The following is a 16708-nucleotide window of genomic DNA, read 5'->3' as shown; positions in this document are numbered from 1 at the left end:
TTTGTGGCAGTGCAGAGAACAAATCTGGGCCTTGAAGGCTGTTGCCCTATATCTTCCCCTGCATGCAGCTCCAAAGCATCGCCCTGCGAGCGTTACAGTGCAGACTGTTGTAGCGATGGTGCTACAGGGGTAATTAGGCCATGCAGACACTCCTTTTTCACCAAGCAGTGACCTCAGCGGCATCAACTAAATACTTTCTGACCACAAACGCGGCTGAGAGGAAGGGACACATTTATTTGCGCATTTGGAGCGATGAGCGCAGCAGCAGTGAAGTGCAGCTGGTTGGAGATGCAAAGTTGGGTTAAATGCCCGACAGACAGTGATCAATAGAAGGCGAGGAGCATGAAGAATAAATATAGTGGCAGTATTAGCACACAAGCATTAATCCAAGCTCTGAATTAATCATCGATACATGTTCCGTTTATTTAAATTTGGCGCTGCAGCTTTTGATTTAAAGTCAGAATAAAGTGCGCGCACAGAGGTGGTTCAAGTCTGTCTGTGTTTGTCCTTCATTACATCTCTGCCTCAAACTATAAATATCAACAGAGCGCCAGCTCACTGAACCTGCCTTCACCAGCGGAGAGATACTGTGTGAAATGAGCAGATGTAAAGAAAAATCTTCACTCCATCCTTGAGCAAGACGCTCTAACCCCTGGTATATATTTTATTTCGCATATCCTCCAGAATATTTGATAACAACAGGCCTCACACTTATTAATTACTATACGGGAATCAGCTGTAATTGCTTTAGTTGAGACAAGCAGCAGTTATGGATTGAATTAGCCAAATTCAGCTGGGTATTGCTGACTGGCTCTTCAAATTTCAGACCTTGTTTTTTTTTTTCTTCTTTGCAAATGAATTCGCTGTGAGGCATTATGAGAAACTAGCTCTACCTGTTTAAGATCAAATTAGGCTAACATTACAATTTTGTATTTAAAAGGTATGCAAATTATAGGCAAGTATAGGTGTAAACAAAAACGACAGACAATAGGACTTAGAGTTTCTTTAACACTCCAATTCCATTACACAGACAGGCACAATTACAGGCCCTGCGATCCTCCTCATCTCACACTAATAATGCACACAAATATCCACCATTGTCACAGATACCACTATTTCTAATGCGTTCGTTTCACCCTCAAAAACCTGTTTTCATTCATCCAAGCAAAACCCGATAAATTTATTAAATAACATTAGCATTAATGACACACGTGAGGGGGCTTCCTTTCTGCGCTAATACCAGTGAATGCTGTTTTAATACGATTGTTTTCCCTTAAAGTGACTATTTATGCTATTCCCCCCCTCACATCCACCATAGCAGGAGCAGCCGGGTAGTCTCTCCCCTTTATGAGTGAGCTATTGTGCCTGAGGACAGGATCCCACACACAATCTGAAGACTGAGCCAACAAAAACAGGGCCTGACAGACAATGCCTCGCTTCACCTGCTCCAGCACTGTGCATCGCAATTATGCCAAGGACATGTACAGTTAGGCTTCATTCACCCTCCTGCAAAACAACTGCCTCAGAATTAAACCAGGGCCCCGAAAATCATGCAGATAATAAATATGGCTGCTGAGGAGATTGGAGAGAGAGAAAGAGGAGGAGGAAGGAGGAAGGAGGAAGGAGGAGAAAGGAGAAAGGAGGAGGAAAGGGGGGGGGGTGGGGGGGGTCGCCCAGTTGTTACAATATTTTAAACTGCATGGTTACCAGACAGTGAAATAGGGAAAGCAAGAAACAATACCAAGATGCATATATCACCAGACTGATTCATGCTCCAGACGAGATAGATTCCGGAGCTATAGGTGCCACGCCATCAATATACAATCAAACTCAAATGTTATGCAACGGCCTGCACTCTGCAGCTCTGCACGCAAAATAAAGCAAAGGCCAGCATCAGATTTGCTATTACAGCCTGCGTGATAGCCACATTTATAGACCCACTCAGCCAAACACAACGACATGAGACAAAAAAAAATACCAGTCAGAGAAGGAGATTCGTTATGAAAGTATACCACGAGATATAGATTAAAAAAATCCAGCATACTGAGCGCTGATTGTTCATTGATTACACTGAGAGGCAAACAACACAACAAATATTTGATGCATGTCTTTGAATAAGGCTCCAGCACAGAATAAACGGGGGATGGGGGGGGGGGGGGGGGGGGGGGCAGGAGGGGGGAGCCAAATATAGCCTATAACAACCAAACATTGCACACCAGGCCTATATACATCTCAGAGGGTTTTAGCTGGAGGGGTGGCGCTGCACACTTCAAACGCGAATATATCCATTGTTGTGAGCCATTTGGCCTGCATAAGATCCTGTGCTCTGAACTAGGGAGTTTAAAGTAAGATTTTTTTTTTATTATACTTGAGGGAAACAATGAGTTCAGCTGCTTATTGCAAGGAGCAATCGTCAGGGGAGACTTAAACTCAATTACTGTAGCCGTTCAGAATGGGAAAAAAAAAATACTAAGACAAAAAATAGAAATAAAAGAATAAAAAAAACACCGGGCGTTTTAAGCAGTGAATAAAAAATTAAAAGATGTGAATAAAAATCGAGATGAAGCGTATCAAATATTTATTTTTTTTTCTGGGCAACAAAGGACTATAATACATTGACAGGCATGGGAACTATTGCCAGCACATGTCTATACAATACAGCTAAAACCGCCTCCAATTTTGGACATTATCGGACATAACAAGATATCAGGTGGTCCCAAAAAGATGTTTTTTGAATGTCTTCCAACATTTAAAAAAAAAAAAAAAGACAATATTCCATTTATTGCTTTTATGGTGCTTCAAGGAGAGAACAAGAGGTGAAACGTATTCTGATTGGCACAACACATAAAAGCTTGTATAAAAACGAAAATAGAAACAAAAAAAAACAGATCTCCTCAGGGTCTCACCTATATGCTCTGTCTCAAATTTAAAAAAAAAAAACTGAATAAGGATGATATATATAGAGAGAAATGGAAGTTTATTTCTATTCAATTTGTTCACTTGCTTCAATGTCGCCTCAACATGCTACAAGAGGGCTGAATTGAAATATCCCAGAGAAATAAAAATACCCCAAACTTCTGTTTTCTAAGAACCATAAAATCACATGAAGAACTAACCGAATATTCAAACCCACTAAAACAGGAGGCACCAGATAAATAAAAAAAGAAGTTTCAACAGACGCACCATATTTACAATTCCCATTAAATTACACATAAATAAATATATACATACATGAACACTGATTCCCTTATATAACCGTGAATCGTGTTGAAATTCAAAAAGTTCAAGTTGGTCGCTTGGAGAGAGAGAGTGAGAGTCTACAACTGAAGTCATGACATGGAGCTCTGTGGAATTTCTCTTTGTTTTTCAAGTTTATTATTCACAATACTGATAAGAATTCATCCTCTTTTAGCTTCGTTTTTGTCACAATCGTAAAATTGAGATATAGAGGGGTCGCTGGATTTCAGTCCATTCGTTGCAGCTCATAAAAAATAAGGGGAGTACATAAAAAAGTCCTCTGGCTGAGGCAATACACCTTTTTCCTCGCCCTGGAGCTGTTCCTCTGCAGCTTTTATTCTTTTCTCTTTTTTTTCGTTTTTTTAAATAACATTTCATATGGTTCAGGTGTTGGAAGAAGAAGAAGGTTCTTGCGTCGTGTTTCCCCCCGTGAATCCAAAGTGGGATGTAAAAACAAAACATGTAAAACCGCGCAAGATCAGGAAGTGGCACGTTTAACTTTATCAATAGTATTTATAAGGTATTTATAATATTTATATTGGATGGGTGGGGGCCGGGGCGAGGCGGAGGGGTGTGGGTCGGTGTAGAAGAAGGGCCCCGGACTTTGGCCCTCGGTGAAGGTGGGATGGAAACATCACTTTCTGTGCTTCTCGTCTTTGTCTCCGCCTTTAGTGCCGTTATCTGAGTGACTGTTGGGGTTGTTGTTGAGGTACATTTTGTCCATGGCTTTGATAGCCTCGGTCAGATAGTTCTGCAGGGCAGTGACTGCCGCGCACAGTGCCGGAGTCCCGAAACCGTGCGAGATTAGACTGAAGTGGGTCAAACAGCTCTGGATCCCCGGTTCGAGAATGGGCTGCGGCCGTGAGTTTCCCAGCGGCGAGCGGTCCTGGGACAGCAGGTCTGTGAACTCTTTGCAGACTTGCCTGAAACAAAGAGAGACAGAGCGGCGTGAGCCAGAACATCGCAAATCCCAGCATGCATTGTAATATAAAAATAAATCTAACTGGGCACACTGCAAAAAAATAGCCTTTGTTATAATCAGTCAGTCCTGCAGGGGAGCTGGGCTGTAAATTCTAATTCTGTAAAATCCCTTAAAGTAAGAGAAAAGTGAGCAGCCAAAAATCATGCAAAAATGCACTGCAAAAATCATCTCATTTTCTTTTTTAAAACATTTATTAGTGGGATGAAATTGTGCTTCTTACTCTGTTGTGTTTGCAGAAATTAACACTTGGCTAAAGAAAATGTCCTGGAGCTACAAACAGGTGAAACTTCATCTCAGAGCTCAGTGGCAGGATATCTTACTTTTATTAAGACTTTAAAGGAAAACACGAGTCCAAATGAGTTGTCGGTGTGAGAGCAACATTTTAAAACTTCAGTCAGCCAATAATACAATAAACTTAAATTAATAACGCTTTAAAAAAAAAAAACATCCACCTGCAACTTACATTTTGCTTATTTGCACAACACTGTGTATTAATGTAAAATATTTTCATAATGTATACAAAGTCATATTCTATCATTAAAAGCTATTTCATGGTGTTGGTATTTTAATAAACACTAAGCCTGTAATAAGCGGTTACAGCTGTTTGATTACAGCGGGCCCGTCATCAATATTAAACGTAGACCATTTAAGGAATCCCCATGTTTCAGTTAACACGTAGTAAAAAATAACCAACACCAATGGTAGCGCTGCATGTGAACCAGCTATGTGTCAATGTCACTGAAATCACAAACACAATACTGCTGCGCGCGCGTGTGTGTGTGTGTGTGTGTGTGTGGATGAGGAACAGGCCAACAAGTCAACAGCAGCAGTGTATTTAACTGCATTAATTTAATTATAGTGTAAAATATAATGTGGAATTAAATGTGTTAATAATCAGAAAAGAAAAAAAAGAAAAGTCTGGATAAAATGCAGGAGTAGCAAAAAGTGTGTGGCTAAAAAAAACAATAGAGTAAAAGTGTGTTAATTAATATAAGGAGATGATCAGTGATGACAGTGTGTTTTTATTATGATTACACGTCTGACATGTGTGTGGATTTTTTTTGTGTTAGACGGGCACGTTTGAAAATGGTGGTGAGGTGTGTGTGTGTGTGTGTGTGTGTGTGTGTGTGTGTGTGCCAGATAAACACAGATGCACTCGATGTGTGTGACACAGTGATATGTGATAACAGCACTTACTTTGTGGCCAATAGCATGTTTTTTCTTTGGACTTGTTCGTTTGGGTCGGAATGCTGACGGTTTACATATTCAGCTACTGCCTTGGCTGGAAACTCGGTCTCGCATACATAACCAAAATCCCTGGCAAGATGTACCGCTTCGCCTGAGAGAGAAGAAGAAGAGGAAGAAGAAAAAAAAGAAGGTTGAATGTGTTTGCTTATTAATATGGTTACATCAGATTGAGAGCAGTTCACACCCCCTGTTTGGACCCAACACATGATGCGCACAGAGCGTCCACACAGCAGGGTTACAGCACCTGTGCCTCCACAGCAACACTAATGAGCATAATAACAATAATAATAATAGTGACGATAATAATAAAGGAGCCCTGCGAGCTGTCAATACACGTCAGCTCTCTCCTTCATACCGTGAGAACGCTGAAATATGGAGGGGAACAATAAGTGGATATGAAATATGGACGGAGCGTCATGCTTAACACCATGTCATTGATTACCAATGCTTGCACATTATCGGAAGTCCAGCAGATCACACAGGCATGGGGAAGCAATTTTTAAAGGGTTATACCTAAATCTTTGTCTTTACATATTCAGCTATGAGAATTACAGGTTGCATTCCGCCCGAGCTTCTCTTGTTGGTTATTTTTTTCCTCCAAGTATTTGGTTTTAATTTCCTGAAGCAGTTGAGTTTTTACTGCAGGGCTTCCTGCCCATAAGCCTCCACTCCGGAAGAACGCATGCGCCAATTAGCATCAAAGCTCAAGTCCAGTAAACTCGTTTCCATAAAATGGAGCGGATCATAAACAATGACAGCACTTCAGCAAACGCAGTGTCCCTTCACTAAATAACCGGCTGCCTTCTCCCACCCTCTGCCATCATCCTCCACCCCCCCTCCCTGCCTGCGTGCCACCACCCCTTTATTATCCAGAATCATACATTTCTCCAGGCTCATTACAATACAGCACCACATTTCTACCAAGCACAATGAACATTCGGCCCTCTTCTGCAATAATGATTAACAGGGACCAATGAACCATCGCAGGCTTTCACCTTTGGAAACCCACAGCACACCAAAATACCACTGCACTGAATAATACGGTTCAACTCTGCAAGCAAAATGGATTTATCCAGTCGCCTAAAAGGCATCTTTTTTTCCCCCAGCGTGCCATAATTGACTAATTTATTCTTTAATAGGCCCAAAACATATAGCTCCCAATAGGTCAGCGCCATGCCATTTGCATGCAACAAAAATCTTCAGTGAAACTAAAGCATGGGAAGCTATTAACGACAGAATTAAGTCACCATTAAAAAGCAGCCATACCCAGGCTTGTATTAATGTTTGAAACAATGCAGGGTTAATAAATCAATCGACTCCTCATCCATGAGGTGAAGCAGCTCAGCGGCGCCCAATAAACAAGCAACACTCAATAATTAACTGGACTTCAACACAAATTCATCCAGTGTATAAACTAGGCCAGCCGTGGACCTGCAAGTGTGCTCCTGAAAGCGAAGGCCAACGCTGCAAAGCCACTAGAATTACCAGCACTATTCTCTCTCTCTCTCTCTCTCTCTCTCTCTCTCTCTCTCTCTCACACACACACACACACACACACACACACACACACATCCTTCATGCTTTATTACTTGCGAGGCAAAGTCGGTCCACATTACACGGATGAGCGCATATGCTGATTTCCAACACAGAGAAAGAAAGACGAGAGAGAGAGAGAGAGAGAGAGAGAGAGAAGGGGGAGAAAAAAAAATCCCAGTTTGCAAGCACCTGATATCGCGGGAGCAACAAGAGTGGGAACGTGATTTACAGCGCTCGACTTACCTTCGACTAGTGACGTCAGCAAGGTGACGTTGGCTGCCTTGCGTCTGCCCGCAGGTAGATTCAAGCCGATTTTATCCAGCTTCTCCCTTAAGGATCTTCCTCCGTTCTTGGACTTGGCCCTGTGACAGAACAGAGCAGACATTTAAATATAATATATATAAAAAATTATATGTAATTATAATGTGAATTTAGTGGCAGGAACATTTGGAATTTTTTAATGACTCCACTCCTGGTATTTTGATGCTACTTCCTGTGGTGCATGCTCTTATATATGCATCATATGTGAGCATGTGGCTCAGCCTTTTTTTTCACTAATTAAAAAGGTGAATGGACTGAATTTGGCTGGCTTCACCCTCCATTACATCCCTCATACGAGCTATAAATAATACCAAAAGAGCCCAGCCTTTTTCACCAGCAGACAAATACTGTACAAAATGAATAAATAAAGCCCTACTTAATAGGCAGTACTATTACTGGCTGCGTGTCTGCAGCACTTCAGTAGACAGTTCACTGGAGACCAATGTTTTCATGTGTAATGCCTTCACTGGGCCTATAGAGCTGGGCTTGAAACAGACTAGGCCTACATTAATTTGAGAGAGAGGGAGGGAGGGAAAGAGAGAGAGAGAGATCCATGCGCTAGGGAAGTTAATATGGAATTTAACAGACCCCTCCTGCTTTAAATGCAGGAGCTAGGTGTCATGGTTGGTCGATTTTAATTATTCTTGGTACAGAGGAGAGAGAGGGAGAGAGATGCACGCTCACAGACAGAATTGGAGTCGAGTGAGAGAGTTCATACGCACGCACACAGGCACAAACACACACACAGGTACAAAGAGAAAGAGAGAGGAGAGATTTTTTTTTTTTTTGTTTTTGCAGCCTTCCAGTCGAACTCACCTCCTCAGCACCCCGCCCAGCAGAGAGGCGTTGAGGCACTCGGGCGGCGAGAGGCGTCTCTGCACCTCCGCCACCGTGACCTTGTACTTTGATGTGGAGCTGAGGAGGGACAGGCGACCCGGAACTGAGCAGAACACCTCGTTGGGGTTTACCACTCCTCCGAAAAGACCGTCCTTATTTACGGGGATGGAGGAGACGTTGTTGTTCTTGGATAAAGACACTGGACCTAGCAAGGGAGGGAAAGAGAGGGGGAGAGGGATGGTGGGGATGGAGAGAGTGAGGGAAGGAGGGAGGGAGGGAGGGGTGAGGCAGAGAGAGACCGTGCTCAGTGAATTTCATGCAATGCAGAGCCTTAACTAAATGAGAAGGGGGGATTTAGGCCCCGGATTTAGAGTTTAGCACCACATGTGTACACTTTCAGCAACAAGAACATGCAGAGGAAAACGACTAATGGAAGCCTATACATGGCAATAACACTAACAATCACAGAAATAATAATAAAAATAATGTTTGTGTGTGTGTTATGGAAGCAGTAACATTGAGGACGATCGTGCGTAATTCTCGCTCAACTATTTACGCACAAAATTCACAATATTTCCATTCATCTGCTCTTTATCGAAGCATAGAGATCTCAGCAGCAGACAGCGAGGATCTCCAGGATCTGAGCGCTCACACAGTCCATTTTAGCGCACCGTGGATCCACTTTGCACAAAGCAGCCACACCAACCGAGAGATTTGGTTCAGTCTACCTATTTTGACATATCCTCGGTATCCAGCAAAACGCCGTCGCCCGTGTGTGATTTCAAACCGGGGAGTGGGGGGGTATTGGTGGAGTGTAGGGGGTGGGGGGCTCAACACTACTGGGCTTTACACCGTTCTGGTGTGCAGTAACCGGAGACAAAGGGGACTGTGCGCCTTTGGATAGATCACTTGTGACATTAATGGCTCAGGGGAGCCTAATAGAGACAATAGGAGTTAAACGAACTCTTGAGATTACTAATATAAGAAGCCAATTATCATGTTGATGCGCAGATAGACAGACTCAAAATAGAGAGAATGGGAAAAAAGACGGAAAAGGAAAGACAGAAAAATCGCCCCACATCTTATCTAGCGAGCTCTAATTTGACCTGACAAAACGCTTTTAAACCTGACCATGAAAAGGGGTCTGCTCGTGTTGCATCATTAGCAACAAGAATCGGATTTTTAAACTGAAAATAATTTAAAAAAAAAAAAAAATCCAACAACAAGTCCGACTTTGATTCCATCCCTAAATGACAGAGCACCATCCTGCACACACACACACACACACACACACACACACACACACACACACACACACACACACAAGGCCTGCATGTGCTCCATCCACCGGTACCAACTTCCATTTTAAATTTGACCACGCAGTGTGATTGCAGCTTCCCCCACTGAAGTGCCAGGATCGTCTATGGGCCTATATCTTTGACCATCAATACCACGGGCCTACAAAGCCCAACCAGCTCTACTCATCTCCCCGCTGCTCTGAAACGCTGACAGTAAATTCCATCAGCGAGAGGAGAGAAAAAAAAAAGGTGCAGCCAGTTTGATGCACTTGGAAACCATGTAATGAAAAATAGGCTACTGCGTATTAGGATCAGTCAGGCATTACCGCATTGCATCGAGTTCTCTCGAGCAGAATGGTGAATGGTGTGTGTATGTGTGTGTAGCCCAGTGTGTGTGTGTGTGTGTGCGTGTGTGTAGCCCAGCGGTGTGCAGCTTGCAGAAACATGCATGGTATCTCGGAGGAAATTGCTTACCTTTTTTAATTACAGTCTGGTCGGGAATGTGAATTCCTTGATCATCAACAGGCTGTGACACAAATGCAAAAAAAAGGACAATTTTAGCACAAAGGCAGGAAAGTATCAGTCGTGTGTGTGTGAGAGAGAGAGTGTGTGTGAGTGAATGGATGCTGTGCACGAACAAAGCCTGACACAATTAGCGGCCACAATCACCCCAACATGGAGGCTCTCGAGGCCCATACCTGTTATTATTGTCCACGAGTGTTTTCAGCGGGTCCCACTGATGGACGCATTTTACACTAGATCACAAACTCAGACTTAAATAACGAAGCTGTGTCGCCCCATAATCCTGACCTAATTTCGCCCTCATATTGGCTCTACTCACAAGGAAACTTCTAATCTAGATTGGATAGTAATTACGGCAGCGCAGCCTATTAAAGGCCTATGAACTAATTAGAGGATTATTGGTGTTTGTTTCTGATTAAAAACTGGGAAGAATCCTCTAAATAAGAACGAGTGGTTATTGACAATTTTAGCGCTCATTTATCATGCATCTTTAGTAATCGCAGCTATTAACCTAAACTCAATCCACCAAACTCAATTCTGCTGTTAGGGTGCATGCAGTGTGTTATGATGTGATTGTGCGCATCTGTTTTTACACTGAGGAATCAAATAAAGTCAGAGGACGTGAGGAAATCAGTGTGCAAATACGTGCGCATTTTTATTTTCTTTTAATCTATTTCATTTAATTAATTGTGTTAAATAGGACAAAACCACATCGGATTTTGCAGCTATCAGAATTTGCAATGTTTTACGCATGGGAAACTATCTTTTTAAAATGGAAACAACCATGCAGATTTGTGCTGTTTTATTAAAAGTAATTTTGACAACACTGAGGTAAAAAATGATATTTTTCATGGTGTAAAAAAAATAGCTGCAATAAGAGGCTAATTTAATGCGTGTCATCCTGCTTACAGTTAATAAACTATAGCAATAATATTTAACATTTTTAATATTAATGTAATAATGTTAAAATGAATAAGAGGCTAACATGAAAGGCATGGTGCTTAAATTGTAATAATAATTAAAAACTAATATTATATAATTAAATAAAAATAACACCATTGCCGTTTTGATTATTATTTATAATATTAATTCAGAATATAACAGTGGTAACCAGCTGTGCCAACAATTAATAATGACGGTTATATTATTCTCTATTTTTAAGCAGCCTAGGAAAAAAAGATTAACTCAGGTAAATGCTGCCTCACCTGAACGTCATCTAAAGAGTGAGGTATTCCATGGATTGGGATAGAGTCCGACAGTCCCGTATCGATGCCGTGGCCGGACGGTAGGAGCACTTCCCTGCGGTACTCCCGGCACAGCTGGTGGGGCAGGCTGCGGTGCTGGTGCAGCAGGCCGCTCTCCTGACCCTGCCTCTGGCCCGGCCAGCCCGGGTGCTGCGGCTGCGGCTGGGCGTGCAGGGAGTTGAGGGAGTACGGGTCGTTGACGTGCGAGTAAGGGTCCTGAGACTGCGGGTAGATGGGCTGGTAGGGTGGGGGGAAGTACGGGGGCTGGAAGTCCGAGTTCGGTGTGTGGGAGAGCGGAGGGGCGCTCGTGTAGGGACTCTGGCCCACGCCGCCCAGCTGAGGTAGCCTGGCTGTCCCATTGCTGGTGCCGTCGTGACGGTCCTGGCAGGGAAGGACAGAGAGAAAAGTGCGTTTTAGCCTAAATACATTTCAGTAATACACAAGCATACATGATCGCATTTTCTCCCTCTTTGTTTTAACTGGAGAAAGCTCTGCGGGCTTCTGCTGGGGCATTATCAAATATGGCCTGAGTGTATGACAGGAATTAGACCAAGTGTGGAATCTGTTTTCTTAAATCTGAATAATTTCTCCTGACTGATTTTAGCAATAAGGACAGCATTTTCACACATCAAGCACTTGTCCGCAAAGTTTAACAAATAAAATAACATGACAATAAATACTCAAAAGTAAATAATCAAATAAAACATCGAAATTCCGGAGGTGGAGATGCCCGAGCCTTTGCATTATTTCAGCACTTCTCCAAGGTGTCCCGCAGATTTTTCAAAGCATGCAAGCTTCACAAAACACTTTTCAGCGGAAAGAAATATTTAAACAAAATCTGGTGCAAACAAATTGGAAGTATCTTGACACGGTGAGGCTGCAGCAACTTACCATCGCGGAAAAACTGTGCACTAACATTTAACAGGATTTTTTTTGGTGCCACTCGAGAAATGAATAAACAGTTCGAAAAACACTTTGGAGTGTTTTGGGGGGCGAGCAAAGGGGAATTAACCAGTAAAACAAAAAAATACAGCCCCCCGAAAAGAGTCTTCTCTCCTGAAAGATCACGATGGCCCCGGCGATCAGATATGTGCCACAGAAGCAGGACGATAATCCATCAGAAATAAATGGTTAGATCCCCGCTGCCCTTCATGTGGGTCTAAAAACGCAGGTTTTCGGCGTTGCTGGCGGATTTGGGCTGAAAAGTTTCTCTTGGTAAACCCTCTTTTCTCCCCTGCTCTCCTTGGCTTCTATCACAGTGCTGCCGTCCCCTCGCTTGAGCTCATATTAGCAAAAGAGCCGCTTCTTCGTCTCCCTCTTGGACTCCTAATAGAGCGCATTCATGACTATTAATATTACAGGAATACTTAATAATAAGGAAAGAATGGTCGGAAATCGGGCGTGAAGCGGAGGACGCAACTCAAGGCAGGAGTCTGCGCTTAAATGACGTCCATTGAAAGGAGGAATCAGTATCTAATCAGAGATGGGGAGAGAGAGGGAGTGAGAGAGAAAGAGGGAGTGAGAGACTGTGGAGGGAGTGGAGAGAGAGAGAGACAAAAAGAGGGACATTCACTCTCGGCTGACGAATCAGAGCGAGAGGGAGGAGGGGGGGCATTTTAAAAGGGTCCCAGGGCCAAAGCGCAAAAGTGAAAGAAAGACATAGGAATGAAGGGAGGTGGACCACAGACAGGGGAAGAAGCAGCCATGGAAGGAAACAACGTGCACCTCTGAACTGGGTGAAAATCCAGCAGACGACGCTATGGGCACTCCGACCGGCTCATTTCTACCGCTCGTCCCTTTGTTTTCCACCTCAGACTCCGACAGCGAGCTGTCCTCCATGGGTCTCCTTTCTCTCCTCTGTCTCCGCCGAATTAAATCCACCGGTTCCTCCTCGACACCAAACCCAGTGTCACACCGGCTAACTTTTAACTTTGACCCGGAAAGACGCAGAAAAATAAACTCCTAAAGTGTTTGACAGGGCCGCTCGGATCCGGCGCTCTCACCAACTTTTACGCGCGGCTAAACGAGAACTCCACTCCCCTTCCTGCTTAATCACACATTTTTTTTAAATTACGAAACACCGGGCTGTGACCGGATTTCGATTGCAAATTTAATTTTTTCGCTTCCACAGCAGCAGGAGAACATTGTCTGTAAATTAAAAACAATACCACAGCATGAATGCGGAGGTGCCCAGCTTTTGTTTTCCTACTCCCGGTCGTCCCTATCCTCCCAGGACGCGGGTTCAAAACACGTCCGACTGGCTTCTCCACTCCTAAACAAGTCCCTGATATTACTGCCAAACTTTGTCTATGCCCATAACAACAATCACTCAGTGTATGCACCTCACACATTACATGCACACACACACACACACGCGAAATCTAACGGCTCAAATTGCAGAGAAATTAAAATTGAAGGGTAAATGTCCATGCCATGTGAGCAGTGAATAAAGCAGGCAGCGCTTACATCTGCCATTTAGCCAAAATATGTATTTTTAATTAAAAGCGTGGTAAGTGTATATTATTGTTTTAATGTTTTCACGTGTCATAAAATATTTGGATTTATTTTTTAATGTGAATTTAAAGAGAGAAAAAATAATCAGTGGTGTGCTTTTGCTCATGCAACTAATATTTTAAATTCAGCTGTTATTATTAAAATGCAGAATTATTATTATTATTATTATTATTATTATTGTCATGATTAATATTGTAATTATTCTCATGATTAAATTATACTCCAGTTTTAATCTACACAAATACACAAAAAAAGAAGCACCTATGAAATTAATAAAAGACATAAATCTATTCATCCTGCACTTGAATTAAATGTGTTCACTAGCAGCTGTCAGCAGAATGACATATTTGGATCAAAACAATACAACACATCCCTTAAAAAAAAAAAATTAATCGTCTCAGTAAATTTCAAAAATTAAATTAAACAAAATGGAAGAGGAGCCCCTTACCTCGCAATCTTCATATTTAATGTTATCAGTTAATTTCCAAAGCATTTTCATGGGTTGCTGAGGTGGATATTGAGTATAGGTATCGCCTTAGTCTTGTTTTCACTCAGTGAATTGTGCTCCCCGCTCAGAAAAACTACTTTTATTGAAGCTGTGGGTTGCTGTCTGTCTTGCGCTCTGAGGTCTCCCTCTAATGGTGGAAGTGAAGGGCTGGAGCAGCTCTGTAATAACACTGGCACAGGGCCTCATTAGCATATCAACAGCCGTTTGATTCCCCCCATCTGCTCACACAACACCAATGGACAGCGCACAGGTAAAAACTAAAGCAGCAAGACGCTACACATGCTTATTATTTCTACTGTTCAGTGAGGTGTGTGTGTGTGTTTGGTGAGGGGGGGAGGAGGGTACAGTCATGCATGGGGACCTGCATGCACCTGGGACGGTTTCTAGTAGAATTTTACGCGAGGAGACAGAAAAGCAACTCCAGAATTTAAAGATTTTAAGGATAAATCTGTTTGATAAAAAGGAGCAAAAATGTGAAATAACTTTTTTTTGTGGCTGCACTCCTGTAAAACCTCTTATTGATGTGGAAACAGCATGCCTATGCAAATACAACCCTGTCGCACACTTTGTTGCCAACCTTGATTTTTTTAAAACTCCCAAACTGTTATTTTAATCCCATTGAGAGTGGAGACCTTGAGAGGCTATTCTTCCAGTGTTATGTTAAAAAGGTGAGCCATTCGGAGCGGCTCTACAGGTCCATTGACTACCTGTAAGGGCGCAGGGTTTGAGGGAGGAGGAGGAGGGGGGGTGAATGTAAATAATTAACACAACAACATGGCCTTGTTTCATCTGAATGAGCGGCTGAGGGAGCCTGGCTCTGTCCTGTCGCCGGCCGAGCCTTCACCTCAGCAGGTCGTGGGTCAGCAGACAGGTCGGCAGTTCTTTAAGGCGTTGGCCCCTCTCCTTTAAAACCTGGATTACCATTTTTGGCGAGGTGCTTTATTTTAGCGAGCAGTTGTTATTCATGAGAATGGAGCGATGATACTGGCTGACAATGACAGCTATGCATGCGAGTGTCTTTCTGGAGATCTGGCCTGCTTGTCTATAGTCGTAGTGGTGATCGTGTTTTTAACGAGTGAAACTGAAGTGTTCTGTTTCAGCAGGTCTTCTCTTAAATCCTCCACACCTCACAAAACAAGGCCAGGTTTTCAGTGAAGCTCAGACAAGATACACTCTATAGAAAGTCCATTAACTTTTAACTCGTCAGTTTAAAACATGTAATCTGAATTTAAAGTGAATATATGCTCAACTACATTTATGGAAAGTTGGATTTCACTCCAAAGGCGCACCGACACATTTCGGAATAAAGGCTGCGTCTCGCCCAAACTTCACTTCTCACAAACCCACACCTCATGTCTGTTTCCACACATTTTTAACATATGCTAAAACACACAACAGTGTGTGTGAAACGCGCATAAGCTTCAACAACATGCCTCAGGTTTTCGAGATGGACAATTTGACATGTAAGGCTACATCACCGCAAAACAGACTTTCCAAAATAAAATATCTCGACTCTCTTTGTGTGATCTCCTGACGGGTTAAACCCATAAACTACACTGTACCAACTCTCTTAACAAAAGATTTTTACGGTGCATGTGCAGCCTCATCCTACAACAAGTCGACACTTTGACAGTTTTCATGGATTTTTCACAGCCGTGTTTTTGTCTTAAAGTAAGCAGCACATACCTGCCAGTCCCCCATTTTGCCCATAATTGACATTCTTTGTCTTCTGCTGCCTTTGGTGGATTTTTGGTCGATCCGGTGCCGTGTCTATCTCATTGAGCCTCCGGTCCCAGAGTAAACCTTTTGCTTTTTTACCTGGACCGGATCGCCTCACCTGGCCATAAAAACGGTGCGGGGGCCACCTGGTGACGCATGCGCACTGCAGCGGGTGTGGACGAGAAAGGAGAAACTACCTGGGAAAGAGTGAGAAAGTGTGTTTGACTGGGTGCTGCTGGATAGGCCTGGGCTGTCATATTTAAGTGACAAAAAATGAGATAAACGATAAAAACAAATAAAAAATGTTGATGTTACATATTTGAGGAAACTCTGAGGTACAATCACAGCCATTTTTATTCATTAAAAAAAAACAAACATTAATTATATTTGCAGAAAAGTGTCAGCTTAAGCTTTTGCCATGTAAAATCCATATTTTAAAAAGTGAGGATTTCTTTGCATCAGGTATTCACCTGAAAATAATTTATAAAAAAGTGAGAAAACTGTAAAGTGCACTGTGGTATTACCCTCCTATTAAATTATGGTGAAAATGTTTAAATAAAAATGACTTAATAGGGAATCTGCCAGAAACTTAAGCAAAAAAATAATAATAATAATTTTATGGATAATATGTTTTAAATATCTGTTTGATATCTTTCCTTTTTTCTGTCTTCTTTACCTTTTTGTGTTGGTAAAAAACATGAATTCTCACTGCAAATGAAACTGTGTCAAGTTAAAAAACTTG

General features: G+C 42.4%; 1 protein-coding gene across 7 annotated transcripts; it reads right to left on the bottom strand.

Moving 5' to 3' along the window:
• Positions 1-2561: 2561 nt before the first annotated feature.
• On the bottom strand, positions 2562-16095 carry tfap2a (transcription factor AP-2 alpha). Of its 7 annotated transcripts, none has more exons than XM_033638639.2 (7): positions 15934-16095; positions 11187-11606; positions 9934-9985; positions 8141-8366; positions 7247-7365; positions 5417-5558; positions 2562-4160 (listed from the first exon to the last, which is right to left on the bottom strand). In XM_033638639.2, exons 1-7 carry the CDS (start codon positions 15964-15966, stop codon positions 3872-3874), a joined length of 1281 nt encoding a protein of 426 aa, XP_033494530.1. In that variant the 5' UTR covers positions 15967-16095; the 3' UTR covers positions 2562-3871. The 7 variants fall into 7 exon arrangements, with proteins under 7 accessions (XP_033494530.1, XP_033494529.1, XP_033494527.1 ...); XM_033638638.2 differs by lacking the exon at positions 15934-16095 and adding an exon at positions 14188-14389 and having other exon boundaries at positions 8141-8360; XM_033638636.2 differs by lacking the exon at positions 15934-16095 and adding an exon at positions 14188-14387.
• Between the last annotated feature and the right edge of the window lie 613 nt (positions 16096-16708).

Source organism: Epinephelus lanceolatus, chromosome 20, assembly GCF_041903045.1.
Source record: "Epinephelus lanceolatus isolate andai-2023 chromosome 20, ASM4190304v1, whole genome shotgun sequence".
NCBI classification, from domain to species: domain Eukaryota; kingdom Metazoa; phylum Chordata; class Actinopteri; order Perciformes; family Serranidae; genus Epinephelus; species Epinephelus lanceolatus.
The sequence above is the reverse complement of the archived record's forward strand: the minus strand, read 5'-3'. Positions and strand labels throughout refer to the sequence as shown.

Coding starts and splice junctions, on each gene's coding strand:
- tfap2a (XM_078162596.1), bottom strand. CDS start 13,064: ATGGAGGACAGCTCGCTGTCGGAGTCTGAGGTGGAAAACAAAGGGACG. Junction 7,366..8,140: donor CTGGGCGGGGTGCTGAGGAG/GTGAGTTCGACT, acceptor GTTCTGTCACAG/GGCCAAGTCCAAGAACGGAG. Junction 5,559..7,246: donor GCTGACGTCACTAGTCGAAG/GTAAGTCGAGCG, acceptor CTTCTCTCTCAG/GCGAAGCGGTACATCTTGCC.